General features: G+C 57.2%; 1 protein-coding gene across 2 annotated transcripts in view; it reads right to left on the bottom strand.

Annotated features, from left to right (window-relative positions):
- Window positions 1-26,781, bottom strand: part of MYH9 (myosin heavy chain 9) — an 89,325-nt gene that overhangs the window by 30,434 nt on the left and 32,110 nt on the right. For both annotated transcript variants that reach the window (XM_029954244.1, XM_029954245.1), the window contains exons 3-11: window positions 23,528-23,684; window positions 9,982-10,009; window positions 9,145-9,238; window positions 5,210-5,302; window positions 4,414-4,477; window positions 3,526-3,624; window positions 3,036-3,179; window positions 2,159-2,254; window positions 1,163-1,281 (exon numbers count right to left, since the gene is read on the bottom strand). In XM_029954244.1, the coding sequence (XP_029810104.1) occupies window positions 1,163-1,281; window positions 2,159-2,254; window positions 3,036-3,179; window positions 3,526-3,624; window positions 4,414-4,477; window positions 5,210-5,302; window positions 9,145-9,238; window positions 9,982-10,009; window positions 23,528-23,684 (894 nt within the window). The remainder of the gene's footprint in view (window positions 1-1,162; window positions 1,282-2,158; window positions 2,255-3,035; window positions 3,180-3,525; window positions 3,625-4,413; window positions 4,478-5,209; window positions 5,303-9,144; window positions 9,239-9,981; window positions 10,010-23,527; window positions 23,685-26,781) is intronic.

Below are 26,781 nucleotides of genomic sequence, written 5' to 3'. Positions count from 1 at the left end.
CGGGCTCTGTGCTGACAGCTCAGGGCCTAGAGCCTGCTTCGGATTCTGTCTCACCCTCTCTCTCTGCCCCTGCTCTCCCCCACTCATATGCTTGCTCACTCTCTCACTCTCTCTCTCTCAAAATTAAACAAAACAAATTGTTTTTTCAAATAAATGAGGATATGGGGCACCTGGGTGGCTCAGTGGGTTGAGCACCGACTTTGGCTCAGGTCATGATCTCACGGTTCATGAGCTCCAGCCCCACATGGGCTCTTTGCTGTCAGTGCAGAGCCCGCTTTGGATCCTCTGTCCCCTTCTTTCTCTGCCCCTTCCCTGCTTATGCTCTCTCTCAAAAATAAAAAACTAGGGGTGCCTGGGTGGCTCAGTCAGTTAAGCGTCCAACTTGGCTCAGGTCATGATGTCATGGTGCTTGGGGTCCAGCCCTGCATAGGGTTCTGTGCTGACAACTCAGAGACTGAAGCCTGCTTCAGATTCTGTGTCTCCTCTCTCTCTGCCCCTCCCCCACTCATGCTCTGTCTCTCTCTCAAAAAAAATTTAAAAAAAGAAAGAACAAAGTTCTTGGCTGTGGTGGGATGGCAACAGCCCCAGTATGGGGGTGCGGCGGATGGCACCCTTAGGGGAGAGTGAACTTGAGTGTATTTTTACGAGATGGGAGTGGTCCTTCAAAGGTGTCCCACCAGTGCCAGGAGAGGGTCTTGCGGGGAGGCCTCGGCTGCAGGAAGACGCCGCTGTCTCCCACCACGCCCAACGAGGTGACAGGTGCTAGAGAGCCAGCACTGGGCACGGGCTTGGAGGGCGGCTGTGCTGTCCTGCTCCAGAGTGGGCTGTGCTAGAGAAACCGCAAGCCCGCGCCTCTCTCTCTACCGGAACAGGACCTACCTCCGCTCTCCCCGACCAATCGGTCCCGGTGTCGACCTGGAGTCAAGACCCGCAGCTTGTAAGGTGGCCCTTCCCCAGCGAGGGGCCTGGAGCAGCACCCTGACACCGGGGGCCAGCTTTCTCATGGTCTCACTGAGGGAAACACCACCTTGCTCCCTGAGCTGCCGTGAGGACTGAAGGAGGCTAGGCCAGGTGCCTAGTGCAGTGGTGGCCACCCCAGTCTCCCTGCTAAGGAAGCGCCCCCCAGCCCCACCCCGAGCCCCACTCCAGCCAGAGAGTGTACCTGTTCCTTAGTCTGGGCCTTCTGGACGTAGTCCCGTCCCACCTTGATGCGCGGGGTGAGGATTCCTCTGGTGAAATCTGTCACGTTGATACCCAGGAGGTGGGACACTTTTTGGGCGGCTGGTATTTTCCAAAGAGTAAGGAAGGGAAGGGAGAGAAAAGTTAATTAACCCCAGGAGAACGAGTCCCTCTGCTCAAGCACGAGGTGGTGGCTGAGCAGTCATTACTGGGACAACCAGCTTGGGGGGGCCCTCCTCGGCAGGGCACGGAGTCCCTGGCTGTCCCGTCAGACCTGGCAGCCATGGCAACCTGCGCCGTCACCTGCCACAGGTGGCCAGGAGGCGTGCACCCACCGGGGGGCCCAGCACCAGCGCCACCACACAACCTCGGCCACCACACGACCTCGGCCACATGGTGCAGAAGCGCATCTCACCCACAAACAGGCCAGTGAGGGGCCGCCCGGGCCCCCAAGGGGCGTGACTGCACACAACCTGTGGGAACATCTTATTCGATCCAGACACCCCTGTGTTACGTTTTCTCAAAAGCCCCTCAGGAGGACACATTCAGGCCGATCGCTTAAGTGGGGTCATTCGCTGTGACTCGGGGGAACAGCAGCGGCCAAGGAGCAGATGTGGTGACAGCAGTGTCTCCCGGTCCCGCCGTGTTCATGGGCAAGGTGCCCGCCAAGCTGGGGCAGCAGCAGAAATCACTGTTTTAACTGGGACCACTGGTTTGGGCTCCACAACGAAAGAGGGGGAACCCTGGTCCATATGATCCAGGGATCTGCTAACTCGTGCTGATGCTTCCTCCCCAAAGAAGCAGCACCAAGGCCACGTTCATTTACAGTTTACAAAAACCACAGAGTGACAGTCAGCCAGAAACACATCTGAAGTGAAACAGAGGACTGTCTGGAGCTCCTTCAAGACTTCTCCTCCTGAGCAACTTCAAGGCCAGAGCCCATACCCCACACTTCAACTGATGAGTCCACGGGCGTTACCTGTGTTGTCCGGCATGGACGCCTGGTCTGTGTTACGCTCCTTCTTGAAGACGATGTTGCCGAGCTGAAGAACTCCTGAGATGACCCTCAGCAGGCCTTGGAGGGCAACCAAAGGCAGCTCAGAGCCAGGCAGGGATTGGAATAAGCCCCGGGTGGGGGGCATCCACCCCGCCCCCCAGGGCTCCTTGGACAAGACAAGCCACACAGTGGGCGCAGCCACCCTGTGGGGCTCACGGTCAGGGCCTCTGACAGACCTCGGCTTGGGCAGCCCTATGCTTAGACCCAAGCTCCTAAAACCTCCTAAAACCTCTAAGTCTGGACCAAAGACATGCCTCTGGCCCAATGGCCCACTGCCTATTTTTATCAATAAAGTTTTATTGGACAAATTTGTACCCGCTATTTGCATATTGTCCATGGCTGAGCCAAGGTCGCTCCTCCCCTCACGTTAAGAGAACAGGGTGTGCTCATTCTCCCTGTCCCCCGATCTCTCAAAAATGAAGCCTCAAGGCCTCTTTACCCTCTTTCTGGGGAAACAGGAAGACACCGGCATGCTCCACACTTGACCAATGCAAAGATCCCGGCCCCAGCCCCTTTCTGACAAAGCAGGAATATTCCCGTCTCCGCAAATGGCGAGGCCTGGAGCAGGAGACCCAGGCCCTGAGCAGTTAAGCACCTGTCCTTTGTTCTCCTGTGGTAGCACTGGGAACAGACAACCCTGAAACTCAAACATGAGGTCCTGCTTCCTGTACATTCAAGGCCTTCCTCCTGGCCTCTCCAGGACTCCTAAGAGTCAGAGCCGACAGGAAGCTCCCCCAGGCCTCCTAGGGCGTGGTGACCAGCCTCCTGCCTCCCCTCCACAGGAGGGCCAGCCTTGTACCCATTTGTTCCTCTTCTGGGATGCCCATAATCCTCATGGCCTCCATGGTCTCCTGGAACATGTCCTTGTCTTGCTGCCCTGGGATGGTGACGTGCCCATTGGACAGGAAGCGGTATTTGTTGTACGGCTCCAACAGTAGGTCGGCTGTAAAGGGTGGAGGGCAAAGGGGGTCAGGGAGGGGCTGTAACCAGGGCTCCAGGGAGCACTGGCACCTCCAAGGTTTGGGAGGATGGGAGGCACCCCTAAGCCCTGAGGGAACCCAGAACTACAGAGGAGACTGGAATGCCCTCTCCTCAGCCCCCGAGAGCATCAGGGCCCCGTGATTCATGGAGGCAGACTCGACCGACCACCCTGGCTTTTCTCCCGTGTGCTGCGTGCTCAAAACAGAAGGCTGAGGCCTCGGAAAGCTGGCATTTTCGTTTCCCAAGTGAAAGATGCGGCCCGACTAGGCCCCGCGGCCCATGTGCCAGGCCACTGGCCCACTACTCACTCTTGAGGTGCTCTCCAGCCCCAGACAGGAGGTAGTAGAAGATGTGGAAGGTCCGCTCCTCCTTGGCTTGGCGGATAGCACGAGATTTCTCCAAAAGATCTTGGCAAATGTTAAGGAACACCGGGAGCAGGACGGAAGGCTGCCCCCATCAAAAGTGACCGAGCCAGGCAGAAAAATGGCACATCGAATAAAAGCCAACTATGTCGGCTCTTTCCTTCTGGGGGTACAGCCTGTCCGAAAGTAGCCCTCACACTTGGGAGTCTTGTTTATACAAAGAGCCCCCTGTCGGGGCGCCTGGGTGGCTCAGTCGGTTAAGCGTCCGACTTCAGCTCAGGTCACGATCTCACAGTTCAGGAGTTTGAACCCCACATCAGGCTCTGTGCTAACAGCTCAGAGCCTGGAGCCTGCTTTGGATTCTGTGTCTCCCTCTCTCTCTTTGCCCCTTCCCTGCTTGTGCTCTGATTTTCTCTCTCAAAAATAGGTACATATCTAAAAAACTAAAAAATAAAATAAAATAAAATAAAAGTAAAGAGCACCCCTCACAAGGGGACACAGAACAGGCCACGACGCCCATGCCGGGGAGAAATGAAGGAGTCTCCACTTGAACCCTGTCCCTCTGGGAACCACACTGGAGGGTCTTCCATCGGCCCATCCCTTTCAGAGCAGAACTCAAGCCAGCTCGGGCCTGAGTGTTCCAGGAGCTTCTCCTGTTATGCTTCCCGAAGCCACGGTGAGGTGTCCTAACTGGCTTGGGAAAGGGAAGCTGCTGGAATCAGCAAGCCGCTTCCGCTCCATCGAGGTCTTGTCCCTCCCCTCCATTTCCGGGACTCCAGACCTAGGACTCTTCTTCATCAAGGTCTTGTCCCTTCCCCTCCAGACCAAGGATACAAGTCTCAATGTTGGCTCCCACAATGTAGCCATTGACATCAAAGTTAATGCGAATGAATTTGCCCTAAGGAGAGACAGAGAAGGAGATTAGAATTTCTGTCTTTTAGGGGCGCCTGGGTGGCTCAGTTGGTTGAGTGTCTGGCTTCAGCTCAGGCCAAGATCTTATAGTTCATGGGTTCAAGGCCCACATCGGGCTCTGTGCTGACAGCTAGCTCAGAGCCTGGAGCCTATTTCAGATTCTGTATCTCTCTTCTCTTTCTGACCCTCCCCTGTTCACGCTGTCTCTCTCTCTCTCTCAAAAAATAAGTAAAACACTAGAAAAAAAAATTTTTTTTGAAGCCCTGTCCTCCAGCCTCTAGCTCTTACGATATAGCCCAAAGGGGGGACATTAAGAGACTGGGCCCATGCCGCACACTGCACAGGTACTCAGGACTCAATGTTGTGCTGCTGAAAGCCTGGGCTGGGACAAGGTCAAGTTTACCCGCTGAGGTGCCAAAGTGCTCCTCAGTCCTCCATCTAGCTGTTGGCTCCGACGCGACAAGGAGCAGGATGGGCAGGTAACTCCCCGCTGCTCCTCCCTGTCCCCGGGTCTCTGCCACCTGTGGCGAAGCAGCCACGTGTGCTGGTCCCCCAGTTGGAGCACACCCCAGCCTACTTCCCGCCACAGGCCAGGAGGCACCAAGGCCGAAGCTGCATCGCATTTAGAGGTGAGGGCGGCTGCCAGAAGGCGATGTGCACCAAAGCTGTGGGCAGGAGCCGGTGCCCCGCAAACTGGGAGCGGCTGGCCACTACTCACAAATCGAGAGGAGTTGTCATTCTTCACGGTCTTGGCATTTCCAAAGGCCTCCAGGATGGGGTTGGCCTGCAGCAGCTGCCGCTCCAACTCGCCCTGGAAGGGAACCCAGTGACGCGGTGACGGCCAGGCAGTGGCTTAGGGGGTCGAATCCGCTCCGCCAGGCGGTAGGGGGCCAGTGCCAGGGCCACGTCTACACGTCCTACGTGCCAGGAACAGACGTGTTGCAGCCACGCCAGCCGCAGCCCAGACCCTGTGTCACTCAGGAACAACCTTCCTGCCAGATGTCGAACTCATGTCCCCAGACCAACCCAGCGGCGTCCCCAGAAAGGGGAGGTGGGCAGCTTCCCGCGCTTGACTCAAGAGCAGCACATGACCGAGGGGCAGCGCTTCCCCCCGGGCGCAGGGCCCCTGCCCTCCAGGAACAGTGGCTTCTCCCTGCCCTGTCTGCCCCACTGGACACCTGACTTTTTTTTCTCCTTTTCACAGGACAAGGAGAGGAGGAATCAGCTCCATAAATGACACCAGCTCTTTTGATCCGTGTCCTCATAAATGCTGTGCTTTCCCTGCTAGACCCCGTCCCACCACCCCCCAAACATGCTGCCGGCGTGCCCGGCGTGTGAGCGGGGGAGTGGCAAGGTCCACCGCGGGTGCTAAACTCTTCACCGACACCACCAGTAACCTCTACTCGGGTCTCCCGATGCTGTGTGCCTGACAAAGCACACCCTTGGGCCTTCCTACCCCCAGATCATCAGGGTACTCGGGGCAGGAAATCACCCAGCAGGGCGGGCACTAGGGCGCGTCTTCTCCCTGACACTCGTCAGTCCCCGCCACGTCCCCCAGCCCTGCCTGCCTCCATCAATTTTGGACGCAGCCATCACCTTCCCAGCAGGCCAGGCAATAACGGACTGAGGAAAGCTCAGCTCCCATTCACCTTAATACCTGATTTCTCTCTAGGGGGAAGGAATATCACATGAGGGCCAGGCCGGCTTTTGTGTTTATTAGCCAGGCTGGACTCCAGCCAGGGTTTTACGGGAACGGCTGTCTGTGAGTGACGAAAAGGAAAACCAGTAGCAGCAGGAGTTCCCGGGAGAGTCGTGGGGGATGGCCTTCCAGGCGCACCTGCTGCAGACGAGAGCCGTCTGCAGGGCACCGAGCCAGGGCTGAAAGGGGCCCGGGCAGACTCTCCTCCTCCAACAGCCCCTCCCCGGCTGGCCCCCGCTCCCCGCACCAGATTAAGTGTTCTGTTTTCATACCACCCGGATTAAGTGAAGGAGGGTCAGTGGAGGCAGACCGCGGAGTCCAATTTGGGGGAGCGTTGCCACCCCACCCACTCCAATGTTCCTCTCAAAGCACAGGCCGGGCCGCCAGGCAGGCGGAGCCACTCCCATCCCTCTTTCTGCAGACAGACGGGACCACGGTCCCCACCAGAGCCGGCCGCCTGCCCGGGATCGGACGCATCACTAAGGTCTCTGTTTTGGGACCACACGCCGTTGCTGTGGAACGTGGGACCGCTCGGCCAACAAGGGAGCAGCCGCTGTGCATTCCGGAGCCAACTCCATGGAGACAACGGTGGTGGCTAACCTATGGGTTCTTCCTCACTGACCCCTCCCCGGGCAAGAGAGACCGTTATTTCTCAATAAAATCTGCACACCATGACAGTATGAGGTTCAGTGGGTAACGTGTGCTCTAAGGGCTAGGATTACCCAGCCATCTCTGAAGGGCTTCACCGGCTGGAGTTTCTGCCAGTGGCCTCCAACTAGTCAATAAAAAACAGAGGGAGGAAGAGGAAGAGCAGCCAAAGGTCACTACTCAGCCTAGGGAAGTCTACCTGGAAAGTCCCTTCCCCGCCCCTTCACCCCCACCCCACGCTGTGCCTCACTAACCTGCAGCCCCTGCTGAAGCCCAGCCCACCCATGGCAAGTGAGGTTGGGACATCCCAGTGGGCAGCCTCGGGACAAGCATCTGGGTCACTGCAAGGGAGAGCTCTCTTCCAATGTGTGCCGTGACAGGCTCCAGAATACAAGAGCCATAAACCAAGTTCAAGTGTCTTGTGCCCCAGCTGTGTGTGGAAAATCACTATACAGCTTTAGGCAAGGGAATCAACTAAACTGTCAGCGGCCTTTATGACTGGGGACCTGAGCAGTAAATGGCCAGAGGCCACCTGTTCAATCACTCCACTGGGGACAGAGTGCCTGTCCCACACTATGACCTGAGACATAGGATGTGACAAGTTTGCTCCCACTCATCACCCCCCACCCCCCAGCAGGCCACCTCCTCTGAGTGGAGTGTCCGGGACCTGCTGGGCCCCTCTGCAGCTGGAGTCCCAGACATAAGGCACACGGGTCTGTGCTCTGACTCCGTAACTGCCGTCCTGTCTCCTGTCCTTCAGGGCAGGGACTCCAAGGCCACCCTCCAGAGGACCCAGGCACATACTAGACATTCAATAAATAGTTGGGAAATGAATTTTACTGCAAATTCAGAGACGGAAAACCACAGCCAGAGAGGACTCCTAACCTCACAGCTCTGTTTTTAAAATAGGCCTCCTAAAGAGAATGGAAAATGGGAGTTGGAGAGAGAGGGAGCAAGAGAAACTTTATTAGTTTCTAAATATAACTCCTGACGCCCCGCGGAAAAAGATTTAGAATGTCTTGAGAAGTCTGGCACACGAAAAGTTACTTTTGGTTCGCTTCCAGAAGACTGTGCTCATTAGGACATTCGGCAGGACACACCCCAGGTCTGCATGCAAGGAGACACACACACCACTACTTACTTCCGGACGCTCCACACGGCTCCCCAGTAAGGGGGCGCCATGGAGACACGGCGCAGTTCCCCCTGATGGCTTGAGGGGACACCGTGGGCACTTAGATTTCACAAGGAAGCCTAAGAGTGTGTGCTTAAGAGAAAGAGAGAGCGCACCACACGGACATGCTTAGGACTGCATATCCCCAACCCTGGGAAACTCCAGTGTGGGGCCTTCCAGGCACTGCTCTGACCGGCACAGCGCTGAGGGGCAGGGAGGAGAGGGGCACGTCATCTGGTCCAGACACCAAGCACATGGGGCTCCAGGAGAGACTCCCGTTCTGCTGGACCTGGGTTGGGGTTCAGCACCGGGGCCTTACAAGCCGCCGTGTGCCCGGGTGGCTCTGGGCCCGCCCCGAGTTTCCTAGAACGGCTCCGGCGAGGGGGCCCATACCCGCCCTGCAGGAGCTGTCCTTTCAGAGTGCACAAGAGGCCACCGCGTGTCACACCCAGCCCCTCCTCCCGAGACAGTCAGTGAGCCGAGCCTACGAGGAGAGGTCTAGCCGCAGAAGGTGACAATGGTGTGGAGTGAAAAGCTGCTCAGGAGAGAAGACATAACTCAAGGGCACACGATGGGCAGAACACGCATTCCTGGTGCAGAACGTGCAGTAAACGTGCAAGCTCACCTAGCGAGGGCACTGCTGGGTTCGACCACAGTCCATCAAGAGGGAGGGGGAGAAAAAGGGAAGTGAGATGACTTGCCAGGGGCCCTTTCTCTCTTCATTGGGGGGACTGTCCACCCAGAAGCATTTCAACAGCATGGAGACGTGGGGACTCAAAACGCAGGCCTGCCCGAATGGCTTCAAGTGTCCGGCAACTTGAGAACCGAGTTTGGGCATCTCTCTCCCGCCCTGGGGAGCGTGGGGGCCGCAGTTAGCAATTAGCTGTAAACGCCAGGAGCTTGGCTTCATGAAGCCTCGTGGTCTCCAGTTTCACAGCCACCCAGGAAGTTAGGAGGCCAGGGGGAGAAGGGGGCCGGCGATGGCCGGCCCCTCTCCACAACGGCCAAGCCGCTGCCTCCCGTGAAAGTGGGCCTGGCCTCTGCTTCAATTCCCCAAAGCGCTCCGAACTACGGATCATTAAATGCTCTTCCTCAGGAAGATCGGGGCTTCCGTGGGAGGAAGGCCCACACTCACCTGGTCCTTCTTGCTCTTGTGTGAGGAGGCCACGTGAGCAAGGTACTGAATGACTTTCTTGGTGTTTTCCGTCTTGCCGGCTCCAGACTCACCCCTGCAAGAGAGTCAAGAAGGTGCTCAGGGGAGACGTGGCCAAGTCCTTGAAATCTCTCCCTTTCCCAACGCGCACGCACCACTGCCTCCCATTCTGTTGGGTGTTGGGGAGGGACCCAACACCTAGCGAAAGAAACGGGAGCAGGCAAATAAACACTAGGTTCTGGAATCCTCACTCCGGCTGCTTCCCATGGTCCCCCAGAGGCCCGGCGGCAGGCCACTCGGACCCACTGGCCGCCCCAGTCACCTGGAAGGCTCGCTGTCAGAAAGTCTCAGGATCTGCTCTAGGCAGCTGTGGACTTGAGGGCTGAGGCATTTGCACATGTCCCTTCGAACCCACTTGAAAGAATGTTCTGTACAATCAACTCCCAAGCAATGGGGTTTACTTATCTACTTATCAAGTTCAGAGGGCCGGGGGAGCTGCCCTGGTGACTGCTTGATCCAAAGCAGGTAAAGAAAGCCACAGTTCAGGGCCAGTGTTCTAGAAAAGCCCCGCAGCTCCCAGCTGTGCTCTGTCGAGAAGAGTCCTGCTCCTCCCTGCTGCGGACCTCGCCGCAGGCCCTGGTCCTGAAAATCAAGCTTTTCCGTGCCGTGAGACTACGGAGCAGCAAACCTAGGGCCTCAAGGCCCATCCCTGCGGGAAGGGGCAGGGGCCGGACTGGGAGCAGAGCTCAGCCTGGGTGTCGGTAGGAGTCTGCACGGCAAGAACAACCCAGGCCCCACCACCTGGACAGAAACACTTACGTGCAGAGAATGGACTGGTCCTCTCGGTCTGAAACAGAGGAGACAGACATCAGGTTAACATCTGATGGGTGCACAAGCCTCCCTCTCGGGCCTCTGAAGAGCCACCTGTTCCCCAGGACGAGAAAGCCTCGGCCACCACCCTTGTGGAGGGCCCTGCACGCTGGCCGGCACATGTCAACACAATGCCTCACTTGGACAAGGGACGTTCATGGGTGCCAGCGTCACTGGGCGACTGCCCCCCACTCCCTGCCACCACTCCGGGAGCTCAGGCTGCCTGGCCCACCCCTAGGAAACCACCTCCAAGAAACCCCATCTCCAGAGAGCTCTCCGGGAGTCTGCTGCACTGATGGCGGAGGTGAGGCCTGCCCCGTTGTGTAGATCACTGAGGCAGACCCGCAGAAACAAGGTGAAGCGGCTGGGTGTGGGCCGGGCAGACAAGGCTGGGCACAGCACCACCCCTGCCGCGGGGTGTGTGGGACCTCAGACCCGTGCTCGGCCTTCCCCAGTGATGGGGACACGGGGACACGTGCACGGAAGCAGCAGGGCCGGGCCAGGCGCACGCGAAGGGCTCGGTAAGGCCAGCTCAGGGGCAGCTGGGAAGAACACAAACCTGTCAGAACCCCGGCTTCCGGGACAAGCTGGGTCTCTGGGCCTGGCTGTCAGGAACTCTACAACCGCCCCAGCCGTGACTCCCTTAGTAAGGACACAACAGTTCAGTCCCCTTGTCCCCATGTGTGCCAGAGGGACACTGACGTCCATGCTGGGAAGGCTAAGTCTGACGGAGATGCTGGAAGACATCTGGGCTGACCTGGTTCAGGGCTGGGTGTCCGATTTTACACGTGACTGAGAATACAAACTCTGCTTCCCCCCACCCCGTGTAATCCTCTCAACTCCCTGAGGTCAAATCAGCTGAATCCAGGACCAGGCTACTTACTGATATTTGATCTGCAATGAGGTATTTACATCCCAAGTCTCAGTTTCCTTATCCATAAAGTAAATTCGCTACCAACTCCCTGGCAGATTAGTGGAAAACAGAAAAAATGCATGGAATGGACCCCGCATGTAAACAGAATGAACTCCACAAATGGCTTCTACGTACTTCCCCGTTGCAGCAGTGGGCGGCAGTGGGAATCCGTAAGGAGGAGCGACAGAGGACTATAAGTCAGGCTGCAATGGAGGGTACTAGCTGAGAAGTAGTAGAGTACTAGGGCGAAGAGTAATAGAGGACTACTCGCCACGCAGTAATGGAGTACTAGCTGAGGAGTACTAACTGAGTATTAGGTCAAGGAATAAGAGGACTACTAATCAAACAGGAATAGAGGAGCACTAGCTAAGGAATAATAGATGAGCACTAGGTTGAGGAACAACAGGAGTACTAGTCAAGCAGTTATGAAGGAGTACTAACTGAGGAGTAATAAACACGAGCTGAGGAATAATAGAGGACTTCTAGTCAAGCAATAATAGAGGAACACTAGCTGAGGAGTGACAGAGGACTAGGGGTCATGCAGTAATGGAGCACTACTGGTTGAGCAGTAATAGAGGAGCACTAGCTGAGGAGGAACGGAGGAGGACTAGTCCCGCAGTAACAGCGGAGCACTGGCTGAGGAGGAACGGAGGAGGACTAGTCCCGCAGTAACAGCGGAGCACTGGCTGAGGAGGAACGGAGGAGGACTAGTCCCACAGTAACAGCGGAGCACTGGTTGAGGAGGAATGGAGGAGGACTAGTCACACAGTAACAGCGGAGCACTGGCTGAGGAGGAACGGAGGAGGACTGGCCACCATTAGCACTAGTGGTGCCGCACAGAAACCAGCACTGTTGATCCGGAAGGCCACGCGCACTGGCTGCTGCTGCCCCGCCAGGGCCCTGCAGGAAGGGACAACAGGAGAATGACTCGTGGCCTCCCTGTGTTCATGGCCTCGGGAGACGAATTTAGCTGCTCAACACCAACAGACACTGCTCAGCGAGGTCACCTGCGTCTTGGCAAGGAGAGCCTCCAGCACGCCCGCTCTCAGCGAGGACGCTTTGACCACTCCCCCTCCCTTGTCTGTGGGTCACCTGGGAGGGAAAGAGGACATCCAGACAAAGGAGGCAAAAATGAGCCTCACACCCAACACAAAGGGCAGCCCTCCCTCCGGCCCCCTGAGAAGCGTTGACAGTGTGGAGGTGCAAGGGGGCCGGCCGGGCACCTTCACCCACACACCCCATAGTCCGCTCACCGCTGTCCAACTTCTCAGAGCAGGCCCCAGTCAGCAACCTTGCTCCCCACGCCCCCTTGTCCCAACTTCCCCACAAAACGAGGTCCTTCTAGACCATGCAGCAAGGGCGCAGGAAGCAGGGTCTCCGCCAGACAGACGGGGTAGGGAGGGAGCAGGGGCTAAGGGCTGGGGAAGACAGGGCAGTTTCCAGCACCTACCCCCTAAGGACAGGGTACCAGGCTGGGTTCCCAGGCCCTGGCGCCCCTGCCTGCTTCCCGCTGCACCTCCCTGGGGCCGGGCCCCAGCCTCGGACAGGTCTAGTCACTGCCCTGCCAGTGGGCAAGAACGTACCTGCACGTGCTGGCAAGTCGTAAGGCGGCAGCGGCCGATGCTACCATAAAAGGAAACATTCCCGTCCCTTCCAGAAGGAACCGTTTTCCCAAGGCTGCCCAGGCCCCATCCCTGGGATGGCTGGAATTCCTCTAATTGTGTGAGGAGGAGTCAGATGCTGAGCCGCTGAACAACAGGAAGCAGAGCCCACACACACACACACACACACACACACATGCGGAGACACACAGCCGCGGATGGGCTACATGGATGCGAGTGCACACAGGCATGTGCGCAGACACACACACGTGGACACAGGTATGGACATGGGTGTGCACGAACACAAATGCAGACGTGCACACAGTGGTGTGCACAGCTGCATGTGTGAGCACACATGCAAGCAGTTCCCAATGCTAGACCCGACACTACGCGGCCTTCATGCACTTGACCATCTCCAGTCCCTCCTCCTGACCCCCAATCCCTGACCCTTCACCCCCAACCCGTGAAGCACCACTGTCTACACAGCCTAAAAGGAAACACTCCAATGCTCTCATTTAAAAGAAGCCTTAATTCGCTTTGCCAGAATGTTCTTTTGGGCAAATGCTTTTCCAGAGAAAAACTGAGGGAGGTCTCCTTTCGTCTCCTCAGCTCTTGTTCCCACCCCTTGGTGCCCCAAACCCACTGGCCTGCAGTGAAGGACACCGTGGCCCCATAAGTCTGGAAAGGTCTTTTCAGTTGCTACAGTGGGTTTGGGTCTGCAATCTTGCGGCCTCACAGGCAGAGGCCGAGGCTGAGGGACTGGCCCTGGCTTGCACGGGTCTCTTCTCATAGTGCTTCTGGATGTGCTCCTCAGCTCGGAAGCTCTGCCGCGTACTGGGACAGTCAGAATTCTCAGCAACCAGGAAGCTTGCTGCCTGACTCTGTTTACTCTGCCAGACCCCCAGTGCATTCCAGTGGGGACCCTCCTCAGGACCCACTCTGTAAGACCTTCCCCACTCGGTAACATCACGGCACACAGGCACTCTGGAATTCAGGCTGCTCTGTTTTTTTGTTTTTGGTTTTGGTTTTTTTGAGAGAGAAAAAGAGAGACAGAGCATAAGCAGGGAAGAGGCAGAGAGAGAGAGAGAGAGACATACACACACACACACACACACACACACACACAAACACACACACACACACACACACACACAGAATCCGAAGCAGACTCCAGGCTCTGAGCTGTCAGCACAGAGCCCAATGTGGGGCTTGAACTTACAAACCGCGAGATTGTGACCTGAGCAGAAGTCAGCCACCTAACCGACTGAGCCACCCCAACGCCCCCAGGCCTCTGTATTTTGATTGAAGTCCTTATTTGGGCCTACAGAACTGAAGGCTTACTTGAAAACGCCCTTCCTTCCGCCACCGCAGGAGACAGACAGACAGACACCCCACGGCCCAGAACCAGGGGAGCGCACCCATCAGACCTCCCGTTCTGAGAAACAGGTTCCCTGCTGGCAGGAAGGCCTTAGCCTGAACCTCTCCTGCCCAGCCACTAACCCAGGGGCGCTGAGTCCCAAGTAACTATAGTGCTTTTCACCTCTTTAAGAGCAGCCTTCCTTCAGATAAAATCGTGAATTTCCAACTTGAAGGAAGGAGCCGGACCCCACAGCTGCTTGGGGGTGGAGCCAGGGTTCTCGGAGCACACTGAGACAACCGCTCTCCGTGCCTGGAGCACTGCCAGGGGAGAGAGGACAGGGCTCTGATTTCCACTCTGCACTCGCCCTGGAGAGGCCTGGCCCCTGCACCTCTTGGAGTCGGAGGCCAGGGCCTCACCAGCAGAGCTGCTCTAAGGACCGAATGACAAGGGTGCCTGAAGCACGTGGTACAGCACAGGCTCTTGGAGACGCCGGAATGAATAACCCCAGGCCCTTTGCATCTCTGCTGTGCACCCTCCACAGAACCACAACGGGGAAAGGTCTTAAGTTACATGTTCAGTGATGAGGCCGTTTCCTCTCCCGGTTTTGTTTTAAACCCCAAAATGCCCCGAGGCCTTTCAGAGCTGATACAGGCCTCCGGTGCTGAACAGGTGTTTCCAGCCAGCAGGCTCAGGTCGGGGGAGGGGAAGCCTGATGGCAGGTATTTCACCCCAGGTATAGACTTCTGCTAGGGGCTTGATGGCTCACTTCCTCAGTGAGAGGAGCTGCGATTCTTGTCCATAAAAGGCCACGAGGCTCGCACAGCGGTGACATCAGCCCCGACAGGAAGTACAGGAGGAAGAGAACGGGCCTGGTTCGCCACCAGCCGCTGCCGGGGCTGACTCACCAAACGCTCACTGAGCGAAGGGCTCCCAGGGTGCCAGGGCGGCTGCTCCAGGGGGCACACCTGAGGAGTGCCCTGCCCTGGGGACCCGTGTTCGGGTCAACCAGGCTCCTGGGGCAATAGTGATGGGCCAAGGAAAAGGGAGAACAAAGGACAAGTCTCAGATCAGGTGACGCACCCTTGTGGGGTGACCCGTGACAAGCAGGCCTAAACTTTCCCCCACCATGGCATGTGCCGGTCACAGAGCCCAGGGTGGCTCTCTGCGTGAACCCTGCTGAGTGTTGCCTGGACAGGAAGCCTTAGGCCGCCCGGCACAAACACCTGGACTCCAGAGTCAGTTCTTTCAAGACCCCCATGGGTCTCAGGCTCCCGCGGGCCACAGTGCAGAGCCTTTCACCAAGTATGAAATGTGGAGACACTTGCAGGTTCAAGCTCAGAACTTGGGGGCTGGGAAGGCCCTGGGGAGCATCTGGTTCAAATGAGTCTGTCTAGAGGTCAGGACACAGAATCCTTGGAAACTCGACCATGTTGTCAAACATTGGTCATGTGCCCTGAGCCGGGCATCCGCGCCTCGGGATGTCCAGTTCTGCCCCCATGGACCCGTCCTACAGGGAGGTGCTCGGCCACCAGCAGTCCTGCCCCAGCGCTGCGGAGACGGAGCCATCCACTCTCCCCGGAGTCAAACTCATCTGGGACTTCCTCCAAAGCCAGCCCCACTCACGAGCGTGGGTTACAGGTGTCTGGGAGGCAAGGCGAGGTGAGAAAAGCAGAGTGATGCTCGAGGTTGGCACAGGCCGCAGACCGATGCCGAGCCGTCCGCAGCCAGATCCCCGCTCCCAGCACACAGCGTCGTCCCTGGCAACAGTCTCCCCAAGGCACACAGGTCGACCCAGACCAGGGAGATGCTGGATCAGCAGCAACCCCGGCCAAAATGCAGCTGGATGTGGCCCGGTGTCTCCACCCACACGCTGCCCCAGGTGAGGCCGCGTCTGAATCCCGCGGAGGCGGCCCAGGCCGAGAACGGGCGCCTCCCCCACCAGGCACCCTCGGGAATCAGAAAGAAGCCCCAGGGACTGCACTTAACTTTCATTATGGGAGAGGGCAGGCCAGGCCCCAAACAAGGCCTCTTTCGGCCCAAAGGCACCCAGCTGCTCACGCAGGTGACTCTGGGGCACAGGCAGACCTGTCAGAAGCCACTGCTGGTTACTGGGACATTTTGTCCCCGGGTGGGGCTGCGAGGGTGGGGCTGTGGCTGGCTGGCAGGTTTGTCTTGTTGGGATGGAGGGAAATTTGAAAGTCACATGTGAGTGCGGACAGCTGGCAGTAAATGCAGCAGGGAGGATCAGAGAGACCCATCCCAAACGCTGGGAGGTCAGCCTGCCTTGCTCTTAAACAACATTCCCCTCTTGGGGCAAAGGAAAGACAGGTAGGGGGAGCCAGGCCAGGCCTGCCGGAGCCCCAGTTCACAGCTCCACTGTCGGGGGGGAAGGACAACAGGACACCAGGAATGAGAGGGACACTGCTTGACAAAGCTTCAGGACACATCTGGCTCCACGTCAGAGCACACACAGGCCCGGCTCTTAGAAACACCCCGTGAGGGGGACCGTCAGGCTGGGTGGAGGACAGCAGGAACATGTGCACTGGGAGGTGAGCAGTCACAGTGCTCGGGGGTGCGTCCTGAAGAAGCCAGCGGCCCCGGTCACCGTGAGAAGGGGCAATCAAACAAAATGAAAGGTGCATTGGTAACTGTTAGGCCAGAATTTGCTCCTGGGGCATGGCCTCTGTCCTTGGCCTTCAGCTTAGACTTCGGGCCTGCCGTGTTTGCGGACCAGCTGAGCGTGGGGGCCAGATCTTCAGGGAGTCACCCAGCAGGAGCGGACTGTTGGCCAAAAGCACACCAAGGGTCCTCAGAGTTTGTTGCAAAGATGGACACAGGGCCAACAGCCTTGGTCAAGACCAAAGGAATGTGACAGACTAAGGAAGGCAACCCTTTCCCCTGAGCACACTGACGGTCAGTCCTGACCTACTGGAACCCGGATCTGCTGGAGTCTCAGAGTCGGGACTGGAAGGAACAGGAAAAATGGCTGGTAAGCAGCATTCGCAGGCCACGGGGAGGGGTGTGCCCGGGAGGGGTAAAAGCACAGCTCGGCCATCATACAGACTTTGCAGGTGCCTTCTGGGTGTTTGTCTGCAGGGTGGAGAAGGGCAGTGAGAGCCATGTTTTTGATCACTCTCAAAATCTCAGGTTCCCGGAGGACACTTCCTTCTGGTCCCACACGGCAGGTGGCCCAGAGCAACACCCGGTGGGCCTATGGGGTTGAATTTAAAAAAAAAAAAAAAAATGAAAAAGTAACCCTCTAGAGAGCGGAGTCCTTGACAAGGGTCCACGAACCACAGATTCCTCTTCTAGAAAGAACATTTTGCAGAAATGAGACCGACAGGCATGACCACATTATAATTAAGCAGCCTCATTCCAAGGACCCGGCCTTCCTTCTGGGGGGACCTGACCAAGCAGCCTCCTGGGATGGGCTGTAGGAAAGCACCACCCCGTCCAGGCTCGGGTGGGCCCAGGGCCACTTGTCAGAGCACGTCCGCCCCTTCACCCCGCCCCCCCCCCAGGATCCCCATCGTACAGCCACAGAGGATCCCTTTCAGCACCGCTGAAGAGAGCCACCTCTGTGTACATGACACTTTCCTGAAGCCCCACAGAAGCCACGTCGACCCACGGCCTCCTGCTGCCCGCTGGACAAGATGGGGCAAGTTGGAGACTGCATCTGCCAGCGCACGCCCGGGTGCCATGTGGCCGCTGCAGGGAAGGTGGCTTTGACAAGTCACTTCCTGTGCGCGCTGCTACCAGAGCCTGAACTCTCCTGAGCTCTTGGAGGAGATTAAGAAGCCTGCCTGGAGGAAGCATTTGGCGATCGCCTTCATTAGGCGAGTGGAGGGAAAGAACGCAGTGCGCGGAGGGCAGGGACAAGGGACAGTGCCGTCAAGATGCTGCATTTCCAGACTCCTAGGAATTCCTTCTTCAAAAGGGCATGGACTGCAGCCCAGGCACCTCACCTACTCCCTGCAACAACCACCCCCGTATGTTTCCATTAGGCCAAGGGGCCGACGAGGGCAGGAAGGCTCAGGGACGATGGTCCCTGGTGGGTCAGGAACACAAGTCGGGCGCAAACTCAGCCACTCTTCACACCACGAACTCTGGTGCACCAGGCAAGTCCCTCCTAAGGCTGAGGCTTACAGCGGCCAGGCATGCTGGCTGGGGATGACACACTACAGGGGTGACGTGTCACATGTCAGGGCTACTCCCACTAGTCCCGCAGCCTTAGGCTAGGTGAGGCTCCCTGCTCTGTGCTAGGCTCGCTCCCTCCTCAAGTTCATTCCCCGGCCTCTCGGGACCTCTTCCAGGTGGGACCAAGTCTGGTGCACAGAGACCGAGTATGTGTGGGCAGGGGGCACAACCCTGTGGCGAGGGCCAGGAACGCGGGCACTCGGGGCCTGGCCCCAGGCCTCCCGGCGGACAGTGGGGACAGCGGGGCCTCTGTGTGTGGAGGGCAGGGCTCTCTAGCAGGCCCAAGTCTCCCAGCCGGTTCTTCCTGCTTGTGTGGGGCCATCCCATCTGCTGCCTCAGCTGCCCGTCCTGGTGCGTCAGGTCACAGTCCTGTTTCCCATCCCCGCGAGGCACTTCCCCAGAGCGTCTCCACTCGGTGCTTTCTTTCCTCAGAAAGGCCTCGGGAAGCAGAGTGTGGCAGCAACAGTGTGGAGTGGGAGTGGGGGCCTCCAGCAAGCCAGACACATGGAAGTCCTCCCAAAACCAGCAGGACAGCGAGGGGCAACGGTGCCCCTGGGGGGCCGGCGCCAACCCCCCCGTTCAGCCCAGAGGTAGGTCCACTGCTGAGGCCGCTCCAACGTGCACCAGACGCTCTGAGCAGCCGTTGGGCGACCAGCCGCTCCTCCGGGCAGCATCCTCTGAGACACAGAGGTGGGATTAGCCCAGAGCAAAGGGTTAAATAGTTCTCAGATGAGTTTTGGCCTGGAACGAAGGCAGACCCCTGCTGCGACCGCCCCCCAGACACGCTGGGAGCTTGTTAAAATACCACGAAGTCACCGAAAGCGAACCGGCCCTGGCATTCTACCTAATCAGCACAGAAGAGGTTTTCTGCTTTTGCTGGAGAGAGATGTGCGCTTGAGAGTCAGAGTCTTCAACTGGTCGGATCTCCCTGAAGAACTCACACACAGCCTGACCCCCGAGGGAGAGCCCGGAAGGCCAGGTCCCACGGGGAGTCCTAGGCACCGCCCCCCAGCCCCATCACACCTGGAACACGCCGTGTGCTGCTCCTGCCCCGGACGCGCCCTCACGCCCCACAGCGCCGTCCTCTGCCCGGCAGTGGGCTCGCGCTCTCGTCCAATGGGGCCTCGACAGAATCCCTGGGGCAGGAAGAACCCATCCATGGCCACGGCCACAAATTGACGAAACAGAGAAGAAGCCAGGGATGGGGACGGTGAACCACCCAGATCACCACCACTTTAATCAAACCCAAGGTTGAGGAATGAAACGTACAACTGCTGGGCACGTCTGGGCTGACACACACCTGCCGGCCTCCCGGGCCTCCCTGACCACCGCAGGCCTCGGTGACCACGCCTCCCCCCCACACTCCCAGGACCCCTGCTGCAGCCGCGGAGCAGACAAGGTGGCAGGGGGTCCTGCTACAGCCGCGGCCCCAGATGTCTGCACGCAGACCTGTCCCGTCCTCCACCTGGACCACCAGCCTCCCGTGCCAGCGGAACGCACTAAACCTCTTGGAGTTCTGGCGCTTTCTACCGCCTCTCTCCACGGACTGACTAACCCAGGGTGCCGAATGCTGCCGTGCCCCGTCCCGTGCCCTGGGCAGACAGCACTGATCTACCCCAGCCTTCCTCAGCATGGAGACTTAGATCCTCGGCAAACCGGGGGTACCACTGACCCATGGAACTCGACACTCAATAAACCCAACCTGCAGTGCTCAGGCCAGTGGTTCTCAAGTGCAGTGCCACCCCCCAGGGAACATTCAGTAGCAAAGTCTGGAGACGTTTCTGGTTGTCACAATGGAGAGGGAGGGTGCTGCTGGCGTTTAGTGGGTAGGGGCCAGGCTGGTGTGAGACCTCCACAATGCACAGGACAAGCCCCCCACCCCAAGAGAGGATCACCCGGCCCCAAAGTCAGGGGATGCCAAGTCTGGGAAACCCTGGCTCACTGACAAATAGGAAGGGGGACTGTGCAACTTATCATCCAAACTGGGCTGCTCTTGAAAGTGAAAATGGACACCACTAATGCTAACTGCACGACAAAGGGGTACGTTAGGACTCAGGCACACCAGAGCATTTAAGAGATGAAAGGCAGGGAGGGCCCAGGAACAGCCAAAGAGCTCATCTCATAAAAGTCCCCAGACAAAGCCACCAACTACCCTATTTGGCAGAATAAATGCTAGTATGTCATAAGCCACAGGCAGCTCAGGCAGGAAACCAGTTTCTAGTTCTCATTTAGAAAAAAGGCAGAAAAGGAACTGTCTGGCTGAGCCTGTTAAGAGGTGAGTAGCAGAGAACAACCCTGTTTTCCCCCCAAAGCCAGTGCCAAGGAGCACATCTCAGAGCGCGCTGAGCCCGAGGCACCACTGTCCATAATTAACTCCTGTTAATTAACTTCCTCTCTGCTCCAAGAACAAGAGACTTGTGGCTACCTGCTTTGTGGGTCAGCTGTGCCCAATGAGAAGGGGCTCAGAAATGTCCTCGGTCACCATGGGGGCTGAGGGCTACAGCAAGTCCAGCATCACACAGAAGGTGAGGGAAGGGGCACCTGGAGGGCTCAGTCAGTTAAGCCTCCAACTTCGGCTCAGGTCATGATCTCACATTCATGGGTTCGAGCCCCGCGTCGGGCTCTGTGCTGACAGCTCAGAGCCTGGAGCCTGCTTCTGACTCTGTGCCTCCCTCTCTCTCTGCTCCTCCCTGCTCATGCTCTGAATCTCTGTCTCAAAAATAAATAAAACATTAAAAAAAAATTTTTTTTTAAAGGTGAGAGAAAACCTCTCAGATGGAGGGTTAGAAATTACGTGAGACCTTGAACTCTCACAGATCATTAAAAAGAAGCACTGAGGTACCCCCCCCCAGCAGATGAAACGCCCACCCCACTCACTCGTAATTTGGGGAGGCCCAAGGCCATTCCGTTACGGCCCAGACTTCCTGGTCACCACGAAGGAAAGCGCCAGCCTTCTGAATATCCCTTTCTTTTTTTGAGTTATGCTTTTTGCTGCCCAAATTTTGTTGTTGTTGGACAAAAACCGGACAAACCTCTTTAGGAAGGAGTCACACAGGTGGTCGGAAGAAAGGCTGGGGAGTCCAGATCTAAGGATTCCCGCCTGCTGGCACCACAGTCCCCACCGTGCCATTGCCCTTGCCATAATGGCCTGCCTGACAGCGAAGGAAGTCCACGTGCCAGAAAACCGTTCAAAGCCAAGATGCAGGTGTGGGAATGTGCCCTAATTCAGCAGCACAGAGCTCAGGGAGACCCCGGGGTGAACCTGCACCTGGCTAATTAAGACCGCTAGGAGAGCGCTGACTCATAACCTCTAGAGACACAGACTCAGGCTCTTCTGGAATCTCACAGAATGTTCTCGCACCAGACTGCTTTAGTTAGCACTTTAAAACAAGACATCCTATTTTAAAACTAATGGGCTGGCTTCCTCAAGAAATTTTCATAGATGTAAACATAAGCCAAAGGCTAGGCCAAACTTGTACGCGCTGCATAATGCACGGGGCCTGGCCAGCAAAGGCCTTCCCCACGATGGCTTTGCGCACGACGCGAGACAGACGCGCACGCTGCCGCTTCAAACCGCTCTGCGCCGATAAAGCTAATACAGGTTCTCCGTCACCACTGCCCAGCTTCATCGCAAAGTGTGAAGAAAAAAGCGTGCATGTGTATGTGGATTTGGAAAAGCACCACCAGTATGAGGTATGGGAACACAGCCCCGCCTGGAAGTTGGGCTGGGACTCAGAATGACACGAAATGCCACCACAAGCCAAGCACCTGGCTGAGCTCGAGGACACAGAGGCCACGTGGGCCGTGTCTGTGTCTAAGAGGGAAAACAAGTATGTGAGCACGTAAGTCCAATGAGGGGTCACCGAATCTAGTCCAGACATTCCTCCCTGGGGGGCAGGAACGCTTCAGTCTGGTCTTTCACAAGGGAGTAGGGCACCGCCGGGCCCTCGAGCGGCTGGCGTGGGCCAGGCGGCCTGGTAGGAAATGGAGGGAGGGCCACGCAGCAGGAAAGTCAGAGGCAGGTGGGAAGCCAGTGACAAAGGGCACTGAATGCTGCTGGCTGGTTGGACAGTTACCTTTCAGGCTGCGGAGGGGCCTTTTCGAGATTTTTCAAGATTTCGATCAGATTTGCACTCTAGAAAGATGAGCCTCTGGCAACAGCAGAGGGAGGGAGGGCTCTATTAAGGGTGAAGGTTAAGAGGTCACAGGGTCACAGCTACAGTGCAGGGAAAACCCCACAGCGGCCGTAGCTGAGGTCGGGGCCAAGGAACAAAAGAGGGGAAAGGGGGTCGGAAATATGAAGAGATAAAACCTACAGAGAGCGCTGACGGATGGAGAAAAGGAGAGAGAGAGGAGAGCAGCGGGAAAGCTGGGCCGGGTAGATGGAGGAATGGCAGGCAGGAGCGAAGGGCCAGCGTTGATCAGGTGACACTCCTGGGTCCTCCCCCGGAATGTGCCGGTCAAGCCACTCAACTGGATGGGTCGGTCACCCAAAGGAACCGCGGAGCGAGCGGGGAGACCGTGAGGAGCACCGATGCGTAGAGGGGTGGCCAGGGACCAGGAGAAGCAGAGAGAGTCACACAGGAAGGAAGGGCTGTCAAAAGGCGCCATCAAGATTGTCCGACGGTGGGGAGAGGTGACTGGGTAAGACGAGAGCCGCGAGGCTGTGGATTTGGCAACACAGGGCAGGTAACCTTTGTCGGACAGTCTGGGGAAGCGGAGGGGCCGGCGGGGTGGGGCACTTCCTCTGTAAAGCTCCAGCGTGAGGGGACAGAGAGTGGACACAGCCAGGGGGTGCAGGATCTAGGAGAGATTTAGGGTCCGTTTCTTACAGCGAAGAAAAACTTAAGGGGCGCCTGGGTGGCTTGGTTGGTTAAGCGTCTGACTCTTGGTTTGGGCTCAGGTCACGATCTCACAGTTCGTGAGTTCAAGCCCGGCGGGGGCGGGGGGGGGGGGGGGGCAGGTGAGTTCTCTCTCCCTCTCTCTGCACCTCCCTTGCTCACTCTCTCTGTCTCTCAAAATAAATAAATAAATTAGAAGAGAAGAGAAGGGAAGAGAACTCAAGCATGTTTCCAGACTGTGAGGAAGGAACAAGAGAAAAGATGTGAAAAAACAAGATGAGAAAACAAGTCAGCGGTGACACTGGCCCAGAGAGTCTTGACAAGAACGAGAAAGTGCAATAATTAGGAACTCTGTTTTTTAAAGCTTCTAGAATGTTCTCTCAACATATAAACGTGCCCTTTGGTAGCCATCGGCCTTAGCTCCCACACACTGGCTCAGAGACTTCCACAACGCCATCACCAGTGCCACCAGCGCTGATCCGGCCCCTGCATCCCCGTAGCCGTGAACGTGGAGGAGCACCTGCAATGGTGTCCACAAGGCTGCAGGCAGAGCCTCAGCCACGGGCAAGGGCACGGCACTCACCTTGCATCATGCTCCTGTAGGCCGTGTCTGTGATGGCGTAGATGTGGGGGGGCATCTCGTGCCTCTTCTTGCCCTTGTACATTTCCACGATCTCCTCAGAGTAGATGGGCAGGTTCTTGTAAGGATTGATGACCACACAGAATAGGCCTGAGTAGGTCTAAAGGGAAGAGCAGCAAACAGGATGGAGTTAGGCACTCTTGATGCTCAAGAGTTAGGCACTCTTGATGCTCAACGGGGTGCAAGCTGGGGGGCAAAGCTATCTGCCACCAAGGGCCCGGATTCAGGATGCTGAGGGCACCCCGGGACGCCCTCGCTCTCTGTGCCCTGCTCTGGCAGGCCCGCTGCAGCGCACGGGCACCAGTGCCCTCTCCGCTCACTCAGCGAGGGTCTTCCACCAACGGCATGACCTCGGCCAGTTCTGTGCACCTCAGGCAAGGGCCACGGCAAGCTGCACAGATGGTACAAGTCCAGTGACAAAACTCTGACCCAAGGACAAGAGACGCGTCTGCCATCACGAGATGCCCAGAGAGAAGAGGACTGGGCGGCAGCAGGCGAACTGTGCAGAAACACAGTATTCCTCCAGGAAAGACTCCCAGAGGGACATGCAAGCCTCAACTTTCCAGCGCCAGGAAAACCCCGACCAGACCTTCTGTGGGCTGGTGTATCACTGACAGCTCTTGCCCTCGAATAGTCTAGAGAGATTCAGTCTCTCAAAAAGAGGGGCGCTCAGTCAGGGAAGCATCTGACTTCGGCTCAGGTCATGATCTCACAGTTCGTGGGTTCGAGCTGACAGCTTGGAGCCTGGAGCCTGCTTGGGATTCTGTGTCTCCCTCCCTCTCCACGCCCCTTCCCCATTCATACTCTGTCTCTCTCCCCCTCTCTCTGCCCTTCCCTGCTTGTGCTCTCTCTCTCTCAAAAATACACAACATGAAAGAAAGAAAAGAAGAAAAGAAAAGAAAAGAAAAGAAAAGAAAAGAAAAGAAAAGAAAAGAAAAGAAAAGAAAAGAAAAAAGAAAAGAAAAGAAAGAAAAAGAGAGAGAGAGGGAGAGAGGGAGGGAGGGAGGGAGGGAGGAAGGAAGGAAGGAAGGAAGGAAGGAAGGAAGAAAGTCCCTCAAAAATTTAAAGACCACTTTCATGCCCCTATGAGCCTTCTCCAACACTCGAGTCTTCTCTGAAGGGGGAGCCCAATTAGCGAATACCTTTAGTGCGAGGCACCCAAAACTACACGCAACACTCCATGTCTGACTTGATGGGATAACAATCTGACCCCAGAGTCAGATGTCCTGAGTTCCCATCCCAGTAAGGGTAAGGTTCTTAGCCACTCTCTCCCTCCATTTATCCATCTGTAAAATGGGGACAGGCAGACTGCACTGAGGGGTGATCAGAATTGGCACGGCACCCAGCATAGCCTCAGAGAAGAGCTCCGAGCAGGTCAGGAAAGCAGGGTCCAGAGGCAACCGTCCAGACAGATCTGTCTGTCTGTCTTCGGTGGCTCAAGGTAAATTCATGTTAACTTGAGACTACTAACTCTTTCTAATAACCTGCTCCTTTGTCTCCCAAGATCCTTTTCCATGGCCCAAAAAAACAAAAGAAAAGGAAAAAAAGACAACTTCAAACAAGCTGGGCATGACTCCTGAGACCACCCAGGGGAAAGGTGCTCAGATGGGGGCGGCGGGGGGGGGGGGGGGGCACAGCCCAAGCTCCCTCTTCCAAGGACAACGCACCACAGGCCCAGAGGCAGCCACGCAAAGCCGTGATCCACACACCCCTGCAGCCCTGACTTTGCTGAGTGACAGCCGAAAGCCACGGGGCAGCTAACGGCAGAGCTGAGAGCAGCCCTCGGTCTGCCCCTTCCCCCGGTCAGGCCTCCCTAGTCAGAGGCCAGCTCTCTGAACTCCTATCTTTTTGTTTTCCTCACGACAAGTGGCCTCCACCCTCACTGTCCACGGCTTTGCCCCTCGATCCAATAGCAGCAACACCTACGGGGCACTGGGCTATGTGTCAACCCAGCCCCTTCCAGCCCTGCCCTGTCTGCTCCTGCCAAAATGGAAGATGGATCCTGTGGCTGAACCCCAAGACAGCTCCACACAGGAAGTGGTCGGGAGGACAAAGCCCTTCCCAGCCGTGGCCGAGAGCTGTGGCATGTGGACTTTTCAAACAGAAGTTAAAGACTAAAAGCAGAACTCCGGGGGAGGCTGGGTGGCTCAGTTGGCTGAGCGTTTGACTCTGGATCTCAGCTCAGGTCACGATCTCAGGGTCGTGGGATGGATGGAGCCCCACGTCAGGCTCCCGCTGAGCATGGAGTCTGCTCAAGATTCTCAGTCTCTCTGCCTCTGCTCCTCTCCCGCTTATACACATGCTCGCTTGCTCTCTCTCTCTCAAATAAAATACAAATAAAAGCAGGGCTCCGGAGGGACCCAGTAACCTACAGCAGTGGCCTGCAGGCAGAAGAGCAGCCAAGTTTGGAAATGACCGAGTGCATCTGGCGGCCTCCTCTGTTTGGAGGCGGGGACTTGGGGCCCTCGATTTTCTTTCTTCCTGGGATAATCAGTCACTTGTTTTCCCTCCAACGACTCTTTCAGAAGGGACAGGAGAACTCTGAGGCAGAGAAGGCCACACGTGGTGTTGGCCACCTGTGATGCGGGTATCACAGGAAGATAAGAGGAAAGCGGGGGGACTTCTGGTTTTTCCTCCATGGGACGGTAGGGCAGGGAGGAGACAGAAGGCCAGGGAGCAGTGAGGTCATCCCAGGAGCTCGGAAACAAGTGAGCTCTGTTCCTGGGGTCTGAGAAAACCCACACTCTAGGAACTCGGCCCAGTGAAGGCCAAGGACACATGGCCACACTTTCAGGGAGTGCCTTGGAGCCAGATGTTTGCAAACAGCTGGTCGTGACAACAGAAGGGGACTGGGGGTCCTCGGGACGAGGCTTTCTGACAGCTGGGTGGGCAGATGGTCCCGTGCACAGTTCTCTCCAGAGGGCTTCAGTGTTCTCTGGCCGAATCCCATCAAGCCAGCAGCCGTGAGCCCAGCAGCTCAGGTGGGAGGAGGGACACCTGATGGTGAGCCTCCTTCTTGATGCTCGAGGAAGTGCAGACCCAGAGCAAGTGGCTTTGCTCCCACATGGCCACGCCAGGGAGCTGCTCCATTCACGGGCCACAGAGGCTCTTTGTGCCCGGCCGCCCCGTCCTGGGGCCCCACCCCCACCAAGGAAACAGACAGAGCAGCTGTGCGTGGGATTAGCCATGCCGCCCAC

Source organism: Suricata suricatta, chromosome 10 (assembly GCF_006229205.1).
Source record: "Suricata suricatta isolate VVHF042 chromosome 10, meerkat_22Aug2017_6uvM2_HiC, whole genome shotgun sequence".
Lineage (NCBI taxonomy): Eukaryota > Metazoa > Chordata > Mammalia > Carnivora > Herpestidae > Suricata > Suricata suricatta.
The sequence above is the reverse complement of the archived record's forward strand: the minus strand, read 5'-3'. Positions and strand labels throughout refer to the sequence as shown.